This window comes from Chiloscyllium plagiosum, chromosome 10 (genome assembly GCF_004010195.1).
Source record: "Chiloscyllium plagiosum isolate BGI_BamShark_2017 chromosome 10, ASM401019v2, whole genome shotgun sequence".
Taxonomy (NCBI): Eukaryota; Metazoa; Chordata; class Chondrichthyes; order Orectolobiformes; family Hemiscylliidae; genus Chiloscyllium; species Chiloscyllium plagiosum.
In genome coordinates, this window is record NC_057719.1 from 50,775,585 (window position 1) to 50,793,438 (window position 17,854).

General features: G+C 38.9%; 1 protein-coding gene across 9 annotated transcripts in view; it reads left to right on the forward strand.

Moving 5' to 3' along the window:
• The window catches only part of kiaa0586 (KIAA0586 ortholog), a 515,789-nt gene that overhangs the window by 315,487 nt on the left and 182,448 nt on the right, over window positions 1-17,854 (forward strand). For all 9 annotated transcript variants that reach the window (XR_006312780.1, XM_043697759.1, XM_043697766.1 and 6 more), the window contains 2 exons: window positions 7,746-7,930; window positions 10,729-10,845. Coding sequence is in view for 8 of the 9 variants with exons in the window: in XM_043697759.1 (XP_043553694.1) it covers window positions 7,746-7,930; window positions 10,729-10,845 (302 nt within the window). In the remaining variant the exon portion in view is untranslated. The remainder of the gene's footprint in view (window positions 1-7,745; window positions 7,931-10,728; window positions 10,846-17,854) is intronic.

Genomic DNA, 17,854 nt, shown 5'->3' on the forward strand with positions numbered 1-17,854 from the left:
CAGTTGTCCTAATCCCATATCCTCACCATTCTTCCATTCCTTTTAATACTTCTCTCTTTCAAACATTTCTGACACTTTATTCTTAATGTTGATTCTTAATGTCTGCTTCAGTCATCATTGCTTCACAATGCTGTGTAAAAAGAAAAAAAAGTTTTGTATTCTATCTCTTTCAAATAATCTTATATCTATGCCATCTTATGTCCTAGCATTCAACCACCAAAAACAGTTTGTTTATATCTACCCATTGTTAATCTTTCACACAGTTAAACGTACATCTCAAATAATTCTATCATCTTCTCTCTTCCTAATGAAAATATTAACAATTTTGATCCACTCTTTGTATTTGTATTTTGTAATATTAGATGACTTCCCGGTTAATGTGTATCATCCCCTCTGTGTCGATCAATGGTTTTTCCATAGTGTGGAACCCAGAGCAGTATGCAGTATTCCCAATTTTACCTTAGTAAAATTTTATGTCAACCTGCCTCACTTTTCAATTTTTTCATCTGTAACTCTTTCCATAAAACTCAAACGTAGCTTAGCTTGATTTTTTTTTTGCAGGATGTGGGTGTTACTGACAAGGCCAACAACTTGTATAGTATGTAGCACATCATCTACAGTGTCAGTGAATGCCATCAGCTTGCTTTTTGCCTCTTCCACCATTATCTTCTTGCATCTTCCTTTTATACACAATTATTTTTCTTCAAAACCTCTTGTTCTAGTAATGTGCGAATTTGACAAATAGTCCCTCTTGGTCTTAACACAAATTATTGATATGATCAATAAACATAAGTAGGTTCTTGACATCAAAACTTAATGCATCGCTATCCACTTGCAATCAGCCTGACAAGCTATTCTAAATTTCTACTCTCTCTTTCTTCCTTCTAACCTTTTTAAAATTAATTTATTTTTACTCTCCAAGTTTTGTAGCCTTAAATATCACAAATACTCACTTTTGTTCTGCCTTGATGGTAGTTGTCTGAAATTCCAATTGTACTATGTGTCATTCCACCATATCTGTCATTTCCTAATACTGTGATGATGAAATTTATTAGAATGTAATAATTACAACTTTAATTATATGTTCCAAATTTTCTTTATCTCAGTTGCAAAACTGACTGACTTGTAATTACCTAGGTTAGCTCAGTTTTCCTTTTCAAAAATTGATATTCCTTTCACCACTCTCTTGTTCTTCAGCACAAATTCATTATCAATATAATTTCAAGGGCATCACTTTTCCCTTATCCACGAAATGTGCTGAGAGTGTGGAAGATCAAACTTAGGAATTTTTATTGTGAGAGATGGCTTTGACATGAGAATAAGGTGAGGGTGACAATTGGTGACAGCTGATCAGATGGAAATGTGAGGAAATGTCTTGAATGATAGGAATGAGTGAAGCTGAAAGCTGAGTTTATCTCAGCAGTTCTGTTCAAACAAAGACTAGAGAAGTCAGTGTTGGGAGTTTGACACTTTACTACTCACCATTTTGCCATGATAAATTCATTGAACTTCTCGCAGCACACTATCTTGGAGTGAATCCTCACCCTCCTACTACTTAGTTTTTCTGCCACTTCAAACCACACTGTCCTGTAAGCCAACCTTTTTCCTCTCATCAGCTAGGAGGAGTATCTCTCTTAGTATGGTGTGAAAGAGAGTCCGAGAGAACTTTAGGCAGCTTTTAGAATTAATGAATAGTTACAGCATGAAAAGAGGCCATTGGCTCACTGAGTTTGTACCAGTCCTCTGCAAGAGCAATTTAACTTGACCAGTTAAATTCCTGCAATTTTTTTTATTGTTAGTGCTCAGCCAGTTCTCATTTCTAAGCCATAATTGAACCTGCCTGCACTAACTCTCCCAAGACAGTGCATTCCATATCCTAACCACTCATTGCATAAGAAAAATGTTTTCTCATGTTCCCTTTGGTTCTTTTGCCAATTACCTTAAATTTGTGTCCTCTGCTTCTCGATACTTTCACCAAACCAGTTTCTCTCTCGGTATAATCCCCATTGAAACCAATAACTTCTAAAAATAAATTTGAACTTCCATGAATAGCTGAAATGGTCTCATGCAAGACTTCAAGTTTTAAAACTTTTCTTGTAGCACACAGACTTAAAGTAACATTGACTAAAAATTATTTTCAAAGGTAACTTATATTCTAAACTACAAAACAGTTCCCCCTGATTATCATTTGGAAAGATTGAATGTTGCTTGCTACATTCTGGATTAGTGGTGCTGGAAGAGCACAGCAGTTCGGGCACTGCCTGAACTGCTGTGCTCTTCCAGCACCACTAATCCAGAATCTGGTTTCCAGCATCTGCAGTCATTGTTTTTACCTTGTTGCCTGCTACAGTTACTCTTTACTGTCCTTTAAATTATAAAGTCATAACGATGTATAGCACGGAAAGAGACCCTTCTGTCTAACTTGTCCATGCCAACTAGGTATCCTAAATTAATCTTGTCTCATTTTACAGCACTTGGCCCATATCCCTCTTGACACTTCATTCCCCAGGAGCCAGTCCAAAGTGATTCTTAGTTCCTTTTTCCTTTTCCATCCAGATAACCTGTAATCTAAAACTGACTTCTACAATATGGGTCATTCTGGCAATACCTCCCTCTTGTCAAATCTAGCATTAATTAAAACCATCATGACCCCATTCTCTTCAATCTGAGCACAAGCTTCCAGCTGATTTTAGATACTGAATAAGAGAGACTTGCTGATTCTATTTAGCTTTTCTCTCTTTCTTTCTTTCACACACACAGATCATTGTAAACTGATTCTGTCCATGATATACAGTGATATTAGGGCAGTTGGACAATAGCTTTATATTCTAGTCCTTTCGAATTAAATGCCAACATTTCATTTGCCTTCCTAACTATCGAATCAACCTGCAAGTTAACCTTAAGAGAATCCTGGACTAGGACTTCCAAGTCCCTTTGCACTTCAGATTTCTGAATTTTCTCCCCCTTTAAGAAATTGTTTATGCCCTTATTTTTCCTGCCAAAGTACATGACCTCACACTTTCCTACATTGTATTCCATCTGCCACTTTGCCCTGTCCTAACCTGTCTAAATCCTTCTGCAGCCTCCCCACCTCCTCAATACTTCCTGTCCCTCCACCTATCTTTGTATCATCTGCAAACTTAGCCAGAATTCCCTCAGTTCCTTCATCTCAATCATTCATGTATAAAGTGAAAAGTTCTGGTCTCAACACTAATCCCTGTGGAACATCACTAGTCTCTGGCAGCCATCCTGAGAAGGACCCTTTTATTCCCACTCTCTGCTTTCTGCCAGACCGCCAATCTTCTATCCATGCTGGTACCTTGACTTTAACACCATGGGCTCTTATCTTACACAGTAGTCTCCTGTTCGGCACCTTGCCAAAGGTCTTCTGGAAGTCCAAGTAGATAACATCCATTGACTGTCCTTGGTCTAACCTGTTCATTACCTCCTCAAAGAATTCTAACATATTTGACAGGCATGACCTCCCCTTGATGAAATCATGCTGACTTTGCTGTACTTTACCATATGCTTCCAAGTATTCTGAAATCTCATGCCAAGGTCAGGCTAATTGGCCAGAGCCAATCTGGTCATTGTTTAGACAAGGCAAACTGCACACTGAAATACAGCATAGCAAAGTCATCCTGCGGGATAATGGCAACACTGATCAGATTATTTCTCACTGTATATCACATAAATTGATGAATGGGCCTACGGCTTTCACTTTTGGTCTTGAAAAGTGTCACGTCTACCTCAGATAATTCTGGAAAGGTAAAAAGATTGAAAGCTTTTTTTATGTTCAATCATGGGATGTTGACATCGTTGGCTAAAACCGCATTTAATGTCCATCCCTGGTTACCCTTGAGAAAATGGTGGTAAGCAACCTTCTTGAATCTCTGTAGTCCATTTGCTGTAGGTGGACCATTAGGGAAGGGATTAAGCAACAAGAGAAATGAGAGGAAATGCCTTTAATGAGAGGAACGTAGTAGCAACATGAGTAGTGGCATGCCGCTACCAGGATGTTGCCATCAAGCTAAATGACGTTCAATCTATGACACAATAGTCACATGCTGTGAGAACTTCAGTGCCAGTGTGAAGCTATGTGTGTAGGCTTTATGTTCCAAAGACTGGCAGATTGTATCAAACAGCATTTCCCTTTATCTGACAGGACCCAACCAGCTCATGCTTGCAAAACCTAAAACACCATCTCCAAAATTAAATGTAATTTGGGAAAGGAACAATATTTGCTAAATAACCCACAGTGTGTAAAAGAATTATGCTGACAAGTTTAGGAATGTCAATTGACTTAACAGTGACAGACATTTGAGTGAACTAGAAGCTACACATATTCGTACACAGGAAATTGTCTTTTGTTGACAGAAAGAACATGAAGACATACCATGTTTCAATTAAACAAAATAGATGACAGCCATTCTCTGGATCATTTCCCAGTGTATTGCCTTTATCAATCAGAGCCAGCCTGTCTGGTTTAAAATTTAAACAAAACTTGGTAGTTAACTGACTTTTGTCATGAGTCACAGAGTCATAGAGATGTACAGCATGGAAACAGACCCTGCGGTCCAACCTGTCCATGCTGACCAGATATCCCAACCCAATCTAGTCCCACCTGCCAGCACCCAGCCCACATCCCTCCAAGCCCTTCCTATTCATATACCCATCCAAATGCCTCTTAAATGTTGCAACTGTACCAGCCTCCACCACATCCTCTGGCAGCTCATTCCATAAACGTACCACCCTCTGCGTGAAAAAGTTGCCCCTTCGGTCTCTTTTATATCTTTCCCCTCTCACCCTAAACCTATGTTGTCTAGTTCTGGACTCCCCCACCCCAGCGAAAAGACTTTGCCGATATACTCTATCCATGCCCTCATAATTTTGTAAACCTCTATAAGGTCACCTCTCAGCCTCCGACACTCCGGGCAATCAGAGTTTATTTGCCAATCAATCAGCAATATCCTCTCATATCACATAAGTGTTGTTTTATATTTACATGGGTGTTTCCTGCAAATTGAGTACAAGACAAAGCTTTGACAAAATGTGTCTCTTTTTAACCAAACTCAAGTTCTGCATTGGCAAATGCACTACTTTTTGATTCTATTAATTTCTACTGAATTTGTACCTTTATTGGGATGAAATGCAATATGCACTATTGAGTCATTGCTTAGTAAATGGGAATCCTTGCTGACTTTTCCTTATCTCTCTTGTGCAGTGAAGACCATAAGACATAGGAGAAGAATTGGGTCATTCAGCCCTTTGAGTCTGCTCCAAAATGAAGTGAGATCATGGCTGATCTGATAATCCTCAACTCCACTTTCCTGTCTTATCCTCATAACCCCTGATTTGTGCAATAATTAAAAATTGCTGTCAGTTTTGAATACCTAAAGACCCAGCCTTGACAGCCTTCTGTGATAAAGAATTCCATGACTGACTACTCTCATCTCTGTGTGGAATGGGCAACCACTTTCTCTGAAATTGTGCCCTCTGATCCTGGACTCTCCCACAATGCAAAATAATCTCTCCACAACTATCCAGTCAAATCCTCTAACAAACTTGTACCTTCCACGCATGTCATTAACTGTATCCGTTGGTTCCGATGCGGTCTCCTCTACACTGGGGAGACAGGACGCCTACTCACAGAGCGTTTCAGAGAACATCTCCAGGACACCCACACCAACAATCCCTACCGCCCCATGGCTGAACACTTCAACTCCCCATCCTAATCTGCTAAGAACATGCAGGTCCTGATCCTCCTCCATAACCACCCGACGCCTGGAGGAAGAACACCTCATCGGCCACCTCTGGACCCTCCAACCCCATAGCATCAAAGTGGATTTCACCAGTTTCCTCATTTCTCCTCCCCCCACCTTATCCCAGTTCCAACCTTCCAACTTGGCATCGCCCTCATGTCCTATCCTATTTGTCCATCTTCCTTTCCACCTGTATGCTCCACCCTCCTCTCCAACATATCACCATTACCTCCACCTTCATCTACCTATTGCACTCTCAGCTACCTCCCCCCACCCCCCCAGCTCCACCTCTCCCTCCCATTTATCTCACCATCCCCTTAGCTCCCAGCTTCATTCCTGATGAAGGGCTTTTGCCCAAAACATCAATTCTCCTGTTCCTTGGATGCTGCCTGACCTGCTGTGCTTTTCCAACACCACACTCTCAGCTCTAATCTCCAGCATCTGCAGTCCTCACTTTTGCCGTGTATGCTTCAATAAATCAACTCTCAATTTTCTAAACTCCAATGAGTACAAGCCTAAACCAGCACACTCTCCTCCAGCACACTCAGCCTAGTGAACCTTCTCAGGACTGCTGCCAGTGCCATGTAAATTTCCTTCGTTAAGGGGTTCAAAACAGTTCACAGTACTCAAGTGGATCAGACTAGTGTCTTGTATAGTCTTAGCAAGTCCTCTTTATGTTAAGCTCCATTCCCTTTGAAAAAGAGGCCAGCAGTTTATTTGCCTTCCCTTCCACTCGCTGCATCTGAATGCTTTTCTTTGTGATTCATGCATTGGGGCCCCAAAATCCCTTTGAGCTCACCTTTCTTCTTTTAAATAATATTCAGAGGTTCTATCTTTTGTGCCAAAATACATAACCTCATATTATGCTGCATTATATTCCATCTATCAAGCTTTTACCCTTTCACTTAACCTGTGTTTCTCCTTCAGCAGAGTCACTGTGTCATCCTCAGTACTTGCCTTCCTAACTGTTTTGTGCAATCAACAAATGTGACAACAGTGCATTCACCTCATTTATCTAAGTCTTTAATATGTTACAAATAATTGTGACTCCAGCACTGATCTTTGTAGCACTCCACTTCTAATAGTTTGCTATGCTGAAAATGTCCCCTTTGTCTCAAATCTCTACTATTGATTAGTCAATTTTCTATTTATGCAAATATACTACCTCCATGGATAGTATGGGCTTTTATCTTATTAACTTGCTTAGTGTGTGATACCATATTGAATGTCTTTTGGAGATTCAAATATATTACATTTTCTGGCTCCCCTTTATCTATCCAACTTTTTAATCCTCAAAGAATTCTAATTAATTTGGCAGGCATGATTTCACCTTCATGAAGCCATGCTGACTGCTTGATTTTATTTGTATTTCCAAGTCCTCCACTCTTACTTCCTTTATGATAGACTATAGCATTTTTCCTATGACTGCTGAATCTAATAGTGTACTCAGTGTAACATAGCCACAATTGACTGTTTTAGCACAAACATGGATCATTCTTTCTGTGCAAAGTGGTTTATGTTTTCTACTCTAAGTTTGCACTCGGAAGCACCTACCAGATTCCCAGAGTATGTCACATTAACTATTAGTTTATACTCAAAGTCTTCCAATTTTAAAATGTGTGTTTTTTTAATGCAGAAGACTCTATATTACCACTGAGTAAAACATTAAAGCCATTATTCTGGATCTAGGAACAGTGGCCTTTTTATTAGTGTAAACCTCTTTTTATTAGTCTAAAAGGAAACACACCAGTAAGTATGTATGTTCAGTGCTAATCTGATTCTGGTGTGTACTGAAGCAAAGAAATATGAGTCCCTCTCCAAGACATTTCTCATATTTTTGGTGTTCTAACTGGATGTAAACTTGGAATAAGTACCAAACTCTGTTACCTGTGAGCTTAATAACCAGTTTAGAATGATATCAAAACTAATCAGTATAAGTATTTCTTGTCATCTTCATCAATCACTTTTCCTCTCCATTTCTAGGTGAACCACGGATTGATAATGGTGTTCCACAAGCTGCAGATTTGATTATTAGCGGTGCACCCTCCGTCATACCGATCTCAGCTTCCTCAACTCTTCCAAAATTAGAGCTTCAGACGAAAAAGTCCAACATAGCTGTTGTACACATGAAATCTGAAAAGAGGGACCCAATTAAGTTAACTGTCCAGGTATGGCACCATTGAAGGTAACTAGTGACTGGCACTGTATCGGAGATCTAGCAGTATAACTTTCAGGAATCTGTGCTGAAATTAATTTCAGTGAGAACCTAGGGGATTGAGGGAGACCGAGTGCAACGTTTGAGAGAGTAGCTGCAGGGAGTAGCAGATCAAAAGCGCTGTGATCGGAAGGAGGTCCAGAACTGTTTAAAGTACCCATTTTTATCTGATCAATTTCTTTAACATAACATTTCTACCTTACAATTTAGTCCTCCCAGAGATAATCCACGGTGCTTTTTCTTTTACATTTTTATGGCATTATTAAATTTAGCAGTACTTTGTAACTTGTACCTTCCAATCCCTCTTACTTCTCTCAATTTTGCAACAGTTTGACCTTGAATTTCATTGGGCTAGCCCTCCACCACTGCCTCCCCAACACACCCACCCAACCAGAGTTGCAAATGGCATTTAGAATTCAATTCTGGGATTCCCAACCCCATTCCCGAGGGGCTTTGATTTTCATGAATGCCTTTTTAAGAGTTATTTTGACTCATGAGTTCATATTCTGAACTCCTGACTTTACCAGCTCATTTGCAGAGGTGGAAAATTCTAGTCATCAGCGTTAGGCCAGCTTTTCAAAGAATCATGATTTACAGCAGCTCAAAGGTGTCATAACCCATAATCTGCATGAGGAAACTTCTTGAGAGGTAATTTCAGACGACTCTCTTCATTTCCCTGATACCAGCCTACCTTCTGCTCCACTCTAGAGTTTTGGGTGGTGAGGTGACTAAAGTCCAGTACAGGATTGGGGGCAGGCAGATGGTGTTTCAGCAGGTAGGATGCTCATACCTTCCTAAATTTCTTCCATTGTTTATGCATTACTTCTACTTGGGCCTATTGGAGATGCATGAGATTGTTTTTACCTTTACAAATGCTTCTTCTCCATCTTGGGTGGTCTTGGGAAAGAGATTCCCATAAACTGGTGGGGATATTGGAATTTATCAGGAGCCTTTGAGGATGTTCTTGAGGCATTTTCTCTTCTCTTGTAACCACTTATCTTATGCTCCACAATCCAATCTCTATGACATCCCCAATTAAGATATGCTCCCACCCAATGTCCCTGCCAAACTCTGACACTTCAATGCTCCTTCACCCACTGCAAACCGTACAAAACAATAAACTCTGTAGCAACAATATGATGTGTAAAATATCCTATATGTAAATTAGTAGCTACTCTACTAATGCCCACTGCAAACATCCATTCACAGTTCAATATATGCCTTGGGATTCCTATATTTGGCATGTTACAAGATCACCCTTATAAATAGAACCCTAGCCATCTGCTTATCATGTAAGCTTGATGTTGAACTGGGGCATATCTAAACTATTCTTCATAATAATGGCTGCCCTGGTCAAACCGTCAGCTGCTATATATCATTGCCGATACGTGAAGTGCCCTACTGCCATCATGTTTGGCCTTGAAAGGTATCTGTTCCACCTTAGATTACTTTGGAAGGCGAAGGTAAGTGAAAACTTTGAGCAACAGGTCAGGCCAACCATTTTTCCATTTTTTAGCAAACACTGACTGTTATTCTTTACTAATAGGATGCAGTCATCTAGTGTATAAGGCATTTTCCCTTCAAATGAACAAAACTCCAATGGGTTTCAGTGCCAGGATGATACCAGGTAGGGTATTCAAACAGACTTCTTTACCTACCTTGGGTGGCATGGTGGCCCAGTGGTTAATACTGTTGTCTTAAAATACCAGATGACCAGGTTTGATTCCAGCCTTGGGGTTTGCACATTCTTCCTGTGACTGCTTGGATTTTCTCCCACAATCCAGAGATGTGCAGGTTAGGTGGATTGGCGACGCTAAATTGCCCCATATTGTTCAGGATGCAGACTAGGTGCATTAGCCATGGTAAATCTGTGGTTACAGGAATAGATTGGGTGCTGGTTCTGGCTGGGATGATCTTCGGAGGGTTGCTGCAGACTCACTGGGCAGAATGGCCTCTTTCTGTACTGTAGAGATTCTATGGTTTTAAGTACTGAGTTTGAAGATGTAGAACATACCACATCAGGGAATAGTTGAGACTGATTAGAGACATTTAAACCGTTACAGGAGAAGGCAATAGAATATTATGCTGTTAAAACCAGATACGGCAAGACAGGAGAGGCTCATATAGAGCTTAACTGGAATAGACTGGTCAGACTGAACAGCCATTTTTTTGTGCTGAATATGCTATGTAATTTTATATAAAATTGAAGGTTTCCACCATAAACCGTGAAAACTGCAAAAGGGAGGTTTCCTGGTCTGGTCCACAGATGATTCCAGTCACTCATTATGTGGTTGGCTCTCAGTGCCCTTAGGCAACTAGGGATGAGCCATAAATACTGCTTTGTCAGTGTTGTCCACATCCTAAACACAAATAAAAGAAAAACAGTTCTATTGTTTAAATCTGCAATAACCAGTTAAGAGGTTTTGAACTAGTTTTGATTCAATCATAATTGAGGTCTTGACCAACTGGTAAATAAATGCATTCTAATAGACTGAATGTCATAGGTACGAACCACAAATTAACTTTGTTAAGAAATAAAATGATCAGAAATTTCATGAAAAACCCCATTTAGTCATGGTGGCTGATTTAACTGAAAAAAAATATTTTCAGTATAACAACTTTCAATAGTTCTCATAATTTGGAACACACATCTTCAAGGAAAATCCAATTTCTGAAAATAAAAAAAATCACAGACTGTGATTTATTGAAAATTTTTAGATTCATTGTGAAAATTAATTTGTTCATCTTCAGGTACTGCCAAACGTGGATATCGATAGCCTTCCCAGTATCAGTCCTGAACTGAGCCAGAGATCACCAAGCCCTGAGCAGCAGCAAGTTATGTCCTATCCTGTACAAACTCCAATCCAGGTATCTTTGTTTTCATTATGTTTAAATATTTCTGTTTGAAGCAATAACCCAGGTCAGCTTATGGATCCAGTAGGTTTATTTATCTCTTGCCTTTTGTGCATATATCATTAGAATCCAAATTTGGATGACATTTCACTTAAGGTATGAGCAGTCACTGATAATAACATTTTGAAGTTGCCTCTTGACAAGCATACTTCAACAAAGCAGGAAAGGATGGTCACACGCTATTAGTACTGGATGTATGTGGCAAAAGTGTAGTTTGAAGTTTATAGTAACATTTTAGACAACAATATTTCTTTGGTTAGCTGGCCAAATGCATGAAACTCATCATCATGCTTAAATTAATGATATCCAAGCTGCTGAATTTCTGGTTGCCCAATGTAGACTGCAGAAGCATTTCCCTGAGACACCATTTATTAATGTCTTGAGAAGCTTAGGTGCAGTTTGGGAAATGTCGGTTAGGATTATAATATTAGGAATCCTGTCTCCTTGAGTATGTTTTGGAAAAATGCTGAAATTTAACCAGTTAAAACTTTACAATCTTAAAAGCACAAATTTGTCCAAGTTACAAATTAAAATATTGCATTGAAGAGTTATCTAAAATCAAGGGCGGCAAATCTGCCAGTGATAGATCCACTCCTTGTCACCCACTATTGGGTCAGGTTGGATGGTCAAACATTGGAAAGGGCATGCTCCAGAATCCTGCAAGTCTACTTTCCATTGGTTTTGAGTAAATTGTAAACTTGATTGTATAGTTGCTCTTGGTCATCAGAGAAATTAAAACCACATGTTCAACCAGGAACTGTTCACAAGTATCAAGATAAACACCAAACCATTCAAACCATTGAAGTAGTTTAAGATGTTATCACTGTCCTAATGAACACCTTACCCCTTTGAATGGCAGTTCCAGGGTTGGTGGAGTTCTTTTTGTCACATGCATCGAAGAACAGTGAAAAACTTTATTTATGAGCAGTACAGGCAGATTATAGTAAGCAGGGATGTACAAATCAAAGGGTGTAAAACAAAACTTAGAGGCATACAGGTTATGTTGTACAGGGCATGCACTAGGCGAGATCAACATTAGCAAGAATGAGAAATATGAAGGTTCAGCAGCAGTGTGCTTGTATGGTTTTATATCCAGCTATTATTTGTCATGGGCACCTTCTTTGCTTTCTGTATCACAGATAATTGTAGGGTGGAAAAAAACTAACACAGGTCAGTAATGTTAATGTGCCAACCAGCTTTCAGTTCCAGATGTTCAAGCTCAATGCCACAGACCATGTTTAAAGGTCACCAAATGCCCTCAGGTAAAAGAAATAGGTAAAGTAGTGCTCCTACCATGAAGCTAATTCTTCCTCCAGGTTTCTCAATGAGTGCTTAGGGGAGGCCAGACCCCTCCTTCTCTACAGTTCTTGTCCAATTTGCCACAAATCATTTACATTATGCCCTACAATGCACCAAGAAAGTGCTTCTGATTAGTTATTCTGAACCATGAAGTATAACTGTTTTAAGTTAAGCTTATAAAGCACAAATGCAACTTCATTGGGTTTAGCAGTTCTGAAGAAAGCTTTCATCCCCTCTTAGTAGGAAATTATATCAAAGCCAAAGCTGACATCTAACAAATGTATCAATATGTATCAAAAGTTGAAATGGTATCTCTTAGATGACACTTAGATGATAAAGCTGATATATTTTTCATTCTTGTGTCAAACTCAGCTTTCTGAGGTAGCTAAAGAACCAGAGGCAAGCTGAAAACATTTATTTTCAAATAATTGTCTGATCGGTTATATACTATACATAAGAATGGTAGATACCAATTCAGTAATGAATATCTAGTTCCTTGTTCACGTGCTTTAGCATGTAATTTCAGTTTAGGAATTCAAGTTTAACCATAGAAATTGGAAAATGCAATTGAAGCATCTTGAAGCCGAGTGTACTTAAAAAATTTGGCTTTTCTGCTTTAAGAGAAAACCATTCTTGTTTAATCGAATCAGAATAGAAGTAATTGTTTTGGGAGTTAGAGCTAAATAATGCTAAAAGCATTAAGTGAACTCAGGTATAAAGCCCATCTGCTTTATCAGACTGAAAAAGAAATTGTAAATGAGAGATATGAAACCTTATTGGTCAGGATTGCCCAGAGCATGTTACATTTTTACAGATGGGTGGAACTTGAGAAGTTTGTTTTCTGGTTTTCAAATTACTTGTGTGATTGCTGGGAGAAGTTAGTTCCTGAGTGAAGCTGAGAATACTAAAGAAAAGTGGTGGCTACAGGCAGCACAGGTTAGCAGAGTCCAAGCAATTCAGGCAAGAGAAGTGCCTGAAAGTTATTGACAATTCAGTGCAGCTGAGAGTGGGTTGAAGAAAGGCCACAAATAGTGTTTGCTTGGTGTAGCTGAGTAATATTGGAGCATGAAGAAATTGGCAGCTCAGTGAAGCTAACTCTCTCTAAAACAACTGCAATTGTGCCCTTGAGTAGATGCTGGAGTGCAGTCTCAGGAATCTAGTAGAATGTAGTCTAAGGGGATGTGATTAAACTACCAGAGTGTGAACAGTCAGTGAAAGTGGATCTTGAGGGTGTTTCAAGGCTGGATCTATCAGGAAAGAATTGGAAAACTTGAAAAAGAATACAGAGTTTTAAAGAGGCTTGGTGACCCAGAGTGTCACTAATATCTGATTGGATCTATTTTGACTGCATCAGCCAGCTGTGGGATGTACAATCACAATTAATCTGTTAACACATATTTATCTCATGTCAATCCTCCAAGTTAAAAAAAATGAGTTATAACAAATGTTGTAGATTGTTTATTTTTACTTGTGTTGTACGATAAACTATAGTTTGTTTGTTCAAGGCTGTGGAATTTTCTGGTTCTATTATCTTAATTAAAAACCTGGGATTTCCAACTGTCTACTTGAAACAAAAAGAATCTGCTAAAAGAATGGTACCAGAATTGTGACATTTTTTATTTGGAATCATAACGTACAGAATGAAATTGCATAAATACTTGAAAGAGAAAAACATGGCAATGGAGAAAGTGCAGAGCAATGGTGTTAATTTATTCATTCTACTGCAGAGTTACCTCAGGCACAATGGGCCAAATATCCTCCTCCTGAGTTGTGTTTTGGTTTACTCTTTTATAAGATGTGGACATTCCTTGTGGCATAGATACATCCAGAACTGTTAAGAGAGTTCCAGAATGTTGACCCTTCATTGAAGGAACAGCAATATCGTATCATTGAGGTGATACACATTATGATATACAGTAATGTACATTGTGTATTGATGGGGAAGGCAGTCAACGTGGAAAGTAGCGAATAGAGTGCTAGTCAGGTAGACTTCTTTGTCCTGAATACTATCAAGCTTCTTGAGTGTTGCCGTTGCACTTATTCAGGCAAGTGGAGAGGATTTCACTTTATTCCTGATGTATGCCTTGCAGTTGGTAGATGGGCTTTGAGGAGTCAGTAACTGAGTTATTCCCTGTAGAATTCCCAGCATCTGACCCACTCTTGCAGAAGCTTAGGTGTAGATTGGGAAGTGTCGGTTAGGATTATAGTATTAGAAATCCTGTCTCCTTGAGTATATTTTGGAAAAATGCTGAAATTTAACCAGTTAAAACTTTGCATAAGACCAGTTTCTGGTCAATGGTCAACGACAGGATATTGATAGTGAGGCATTCAGCAATGTAATACCTTTGAATATCAAGGGTGATGGTTAGGTTCTCTCTTGTTGGAGATGTCATTGCCTATCACTTGTGTGATGCAAATGTAACTTGCCAGTTACGAGCCCAAGTCAGAATGTTGTCCCAAGTTTTGCTGTTCTCTTTCCAACTTGTTTCAAAATTTAAACTTAAATGTGGCCTCAGCAGTCTGGCTGCTGTTGTATAAGGGAGTTCCTCCACATGTCAGTCTGTGCCTGCAACTGAAGCTAGGTGGCCAAAGAGGGTCTGGAAGCCTGTATGGAGGGCCACTAATCCCCCCAGACTACAGTTCAAAGCTACAGCCTCTCTAGGAACTCCTAATTAGGTCTCAATGAACCCAATTAATTGATTTGATTATCCACCGCTTGCAAGGTGACCCCTGCCACTCTGCTTCAATCGTACCTCAAAGAAAATGGCCCTGTTTTGGGATGTTGACAGTGGACCAGCAAACCATCTGTCAGTGTGAAATTCAGCATCCAACGACTTCATGTTTGCCCATGGGGGCTTGAAATTCCCCCTGATTATACATTTAATCACCATGGCTTTTTTATCTGATTTTTGCCTTTCATGTTTGCTTTTATTTTACTGAATTCTGGCTTCATTGAAAGTATTTCTTCAATCCATAAATTTTGATAAAGGGGACAGAGAAACAGAATGCTTCAGGCAAATACTTCAAGATTTTTTTTAGTGTTACATTGATTCAAAGCCTTTTGAAAACATGTCTAAATGTAGTTGTGTCTGGAGGGGAATAAACTTAATAAAGCTTACTGCTTTTTTTATACAGCTTGCTTGCGATCTTTAATGATGTGTGAATGTGTGGTATTCTGTGCCTTTTTTTCTTCTAATGGAAGAATTTTGCTTTTGAAAGCTTTGTTGTTTCTGATCATTTTTAACTGGTGAAACATAGTTTGGGCTGTAGTAAGTAATTCTTATTTTTGTATTTTTTCTCTCTCTGACTCATATTTTTAAACAGAAGTAGTACAAATGAATAGTGTGCAGGTATTTAAAGTTAGTTTATCATTGCAATTTCAATGCATCAGAGACTTTCTGAATGCGAGAAATGTGAACCACTGTTCTTGAATCAAATGGGTGACACAGTTCTCCATTGAAATTTGAGGAGAAAAGACACATGTGACAAGCATAATAAAAAGCAAAGACTCTTGGTATTTCATGTTAAAAATATCTTTTTTTTCATTTGTCCATGTGGTTGGCACATTGTAGGCCAACATTTATTCTCCATATCTAATTACACTGGAGGAGATGGTGGTGAGCTATCTTTGCGAAGACAATTTGAATAAAAAGTAAAATAAAAAATATGCAGATATTAGAAATTTGAAACAGAAATAGAAAATGCTGATAACACTCAGCAAGTTAATCAACTTCTTTGGAAATAATAGGCAAGGCAAGTGAGAAAACCTCTTTTAGACCCATGGGGAATCACTAATTATTTTCCCTATGGAGCTAGTTGAACATGAGTTCTCTTGGTAACTGGGAATGGCCTGCTCACCTGCACCACCTGAGTCCTTTATAAACCAGACCCAGGAATGACCTGCAGAACTGCTCTGGGCTTGAACTAACTATGTACACCATGAGTTAGATGGCTATATTTTGGTGTTCAACAAAAAATTGTGTTCCTTTCCAGTCAGGCTTCTTGAGTTACTACAGTAACATTTCAGCTAAACCATTCAACACAATGCAAAGACATTAAAGAAAAAGCAAACAAAGAAAGTCATCAACAAATATACATATGCTTGGACATCTCAAAAATGGTGAAATTAAAAACAGAATACAGTTAAGTGGTGAAGTTATGTAGACATGTGACTTAGGTTTATTGAGAAATTTGTCATTGAATTCTCTAAGTTTGTTGTGTTAAGCTGTACCTACCTGAACCATGAAACTTTTTGTTTTCTGTTTAATCACGCTTTACAGGCCTTGTACTTGTGTGATGTTTTTTTCCCTCCCCTGCGCCTTTGTTATGTTCTTTTTAAATGGTTGTATTTATTTACATTTATTCCAACGTTGATGATGGGTCTACAAGTGAAATGCTATGTATTATCTGTTCTCTACACAGAAGCTGAGTATTTCAACGCCTATTTGCTTTTATTTTGAACCAATTTGAAATTAGTTAGGGAGCAATGTCCAAATTATTTATTCCTAGTTGGATCAGTTAACCATTTGGGTGTGATTACAGCCAAAGTGTATAAATTGACTAGAATCAGTTGCTCTTATCATATCTGCTGGTCAGGATAGTGGTGAGGAAATTACTTTAAACTTCATCAAAAGATTACTATCCTGGCATGAGTATTTTCTATAACTATACTAGAATGGAAACCTCTGCAAAGTGTCATCAGGTAATGCAGGGAGTTAGTTCTTTATAATGTTCAAGTGCTTTATGACTGTGGGCACTAGTTTTACTCAGTGGTGAGATACGTGCTGTGGGAATCCAAAATACCTTAAGATGCAGGAACAGAAGTCGGCCATTTGGCCCATTGAGTCCTCTCTGCCATTCAATGAGATCGTGGCTGCTCTGATATTCCTCAACTCCACTTTCCTGCCTTATTCCCATAACCCTTGATCCCCTTATGATTAAAAATGTCTATCTCAGCCTTGCATTTACTTAATGACCAAATCTCCACAGCCGTCTTCAGTAAACAATTCCACAGATTCACTACCCTCTGTGAGAAGAAATTCCTCTTCACCTTGTCTTAAATAGATGACTCCTTATTCTAAGCTTTTAACCTTGGGCTAGACTCTCTCTCACAAAGGGAAGCAACCTCTCTACATCTACCCTGTCAAGCCTCCTAAAAATCTTACATGTTTCAAAGGTTGCCTCTCACTCTCCTAAACTGCACTGAGTACAAACTGAACCAAATCAACCTCATGAGGAAATCCCTCCATGCTTGGTATCGACCTAGTGAACTTTCTTAGGACTACCTCCAAAGCCAGTATATCTTTCCTTAGTTAAGTGGTCCAAATCTATTCAGTGTTCCAGGTGTAGACTAAGTAGTAACTTGCATAGTTTTAGTGAAACCTCCCTTTTTTTTACTCCATTCCCATTACAATGAAGGCCAATATTCCATTTGTGTTCCCTATCACCTGCTGAACTTGAATACTAGCTTTATGATTTATGCATGAGGACCCCCAAATCCCTCTGTGCTGTAGCTTTCTATAGTCTTTCTCCATTTAAATAATATTTAACTCCTCTTTCCTTCCTGCCGAAGTGTATACCCTTGCATTTTCCCACATTGCTTCTCATTCCCAAGTTTTTGCTCACTCACTTCACCTATCTCTGTAAGTTGTTTGTGCCATGCTCA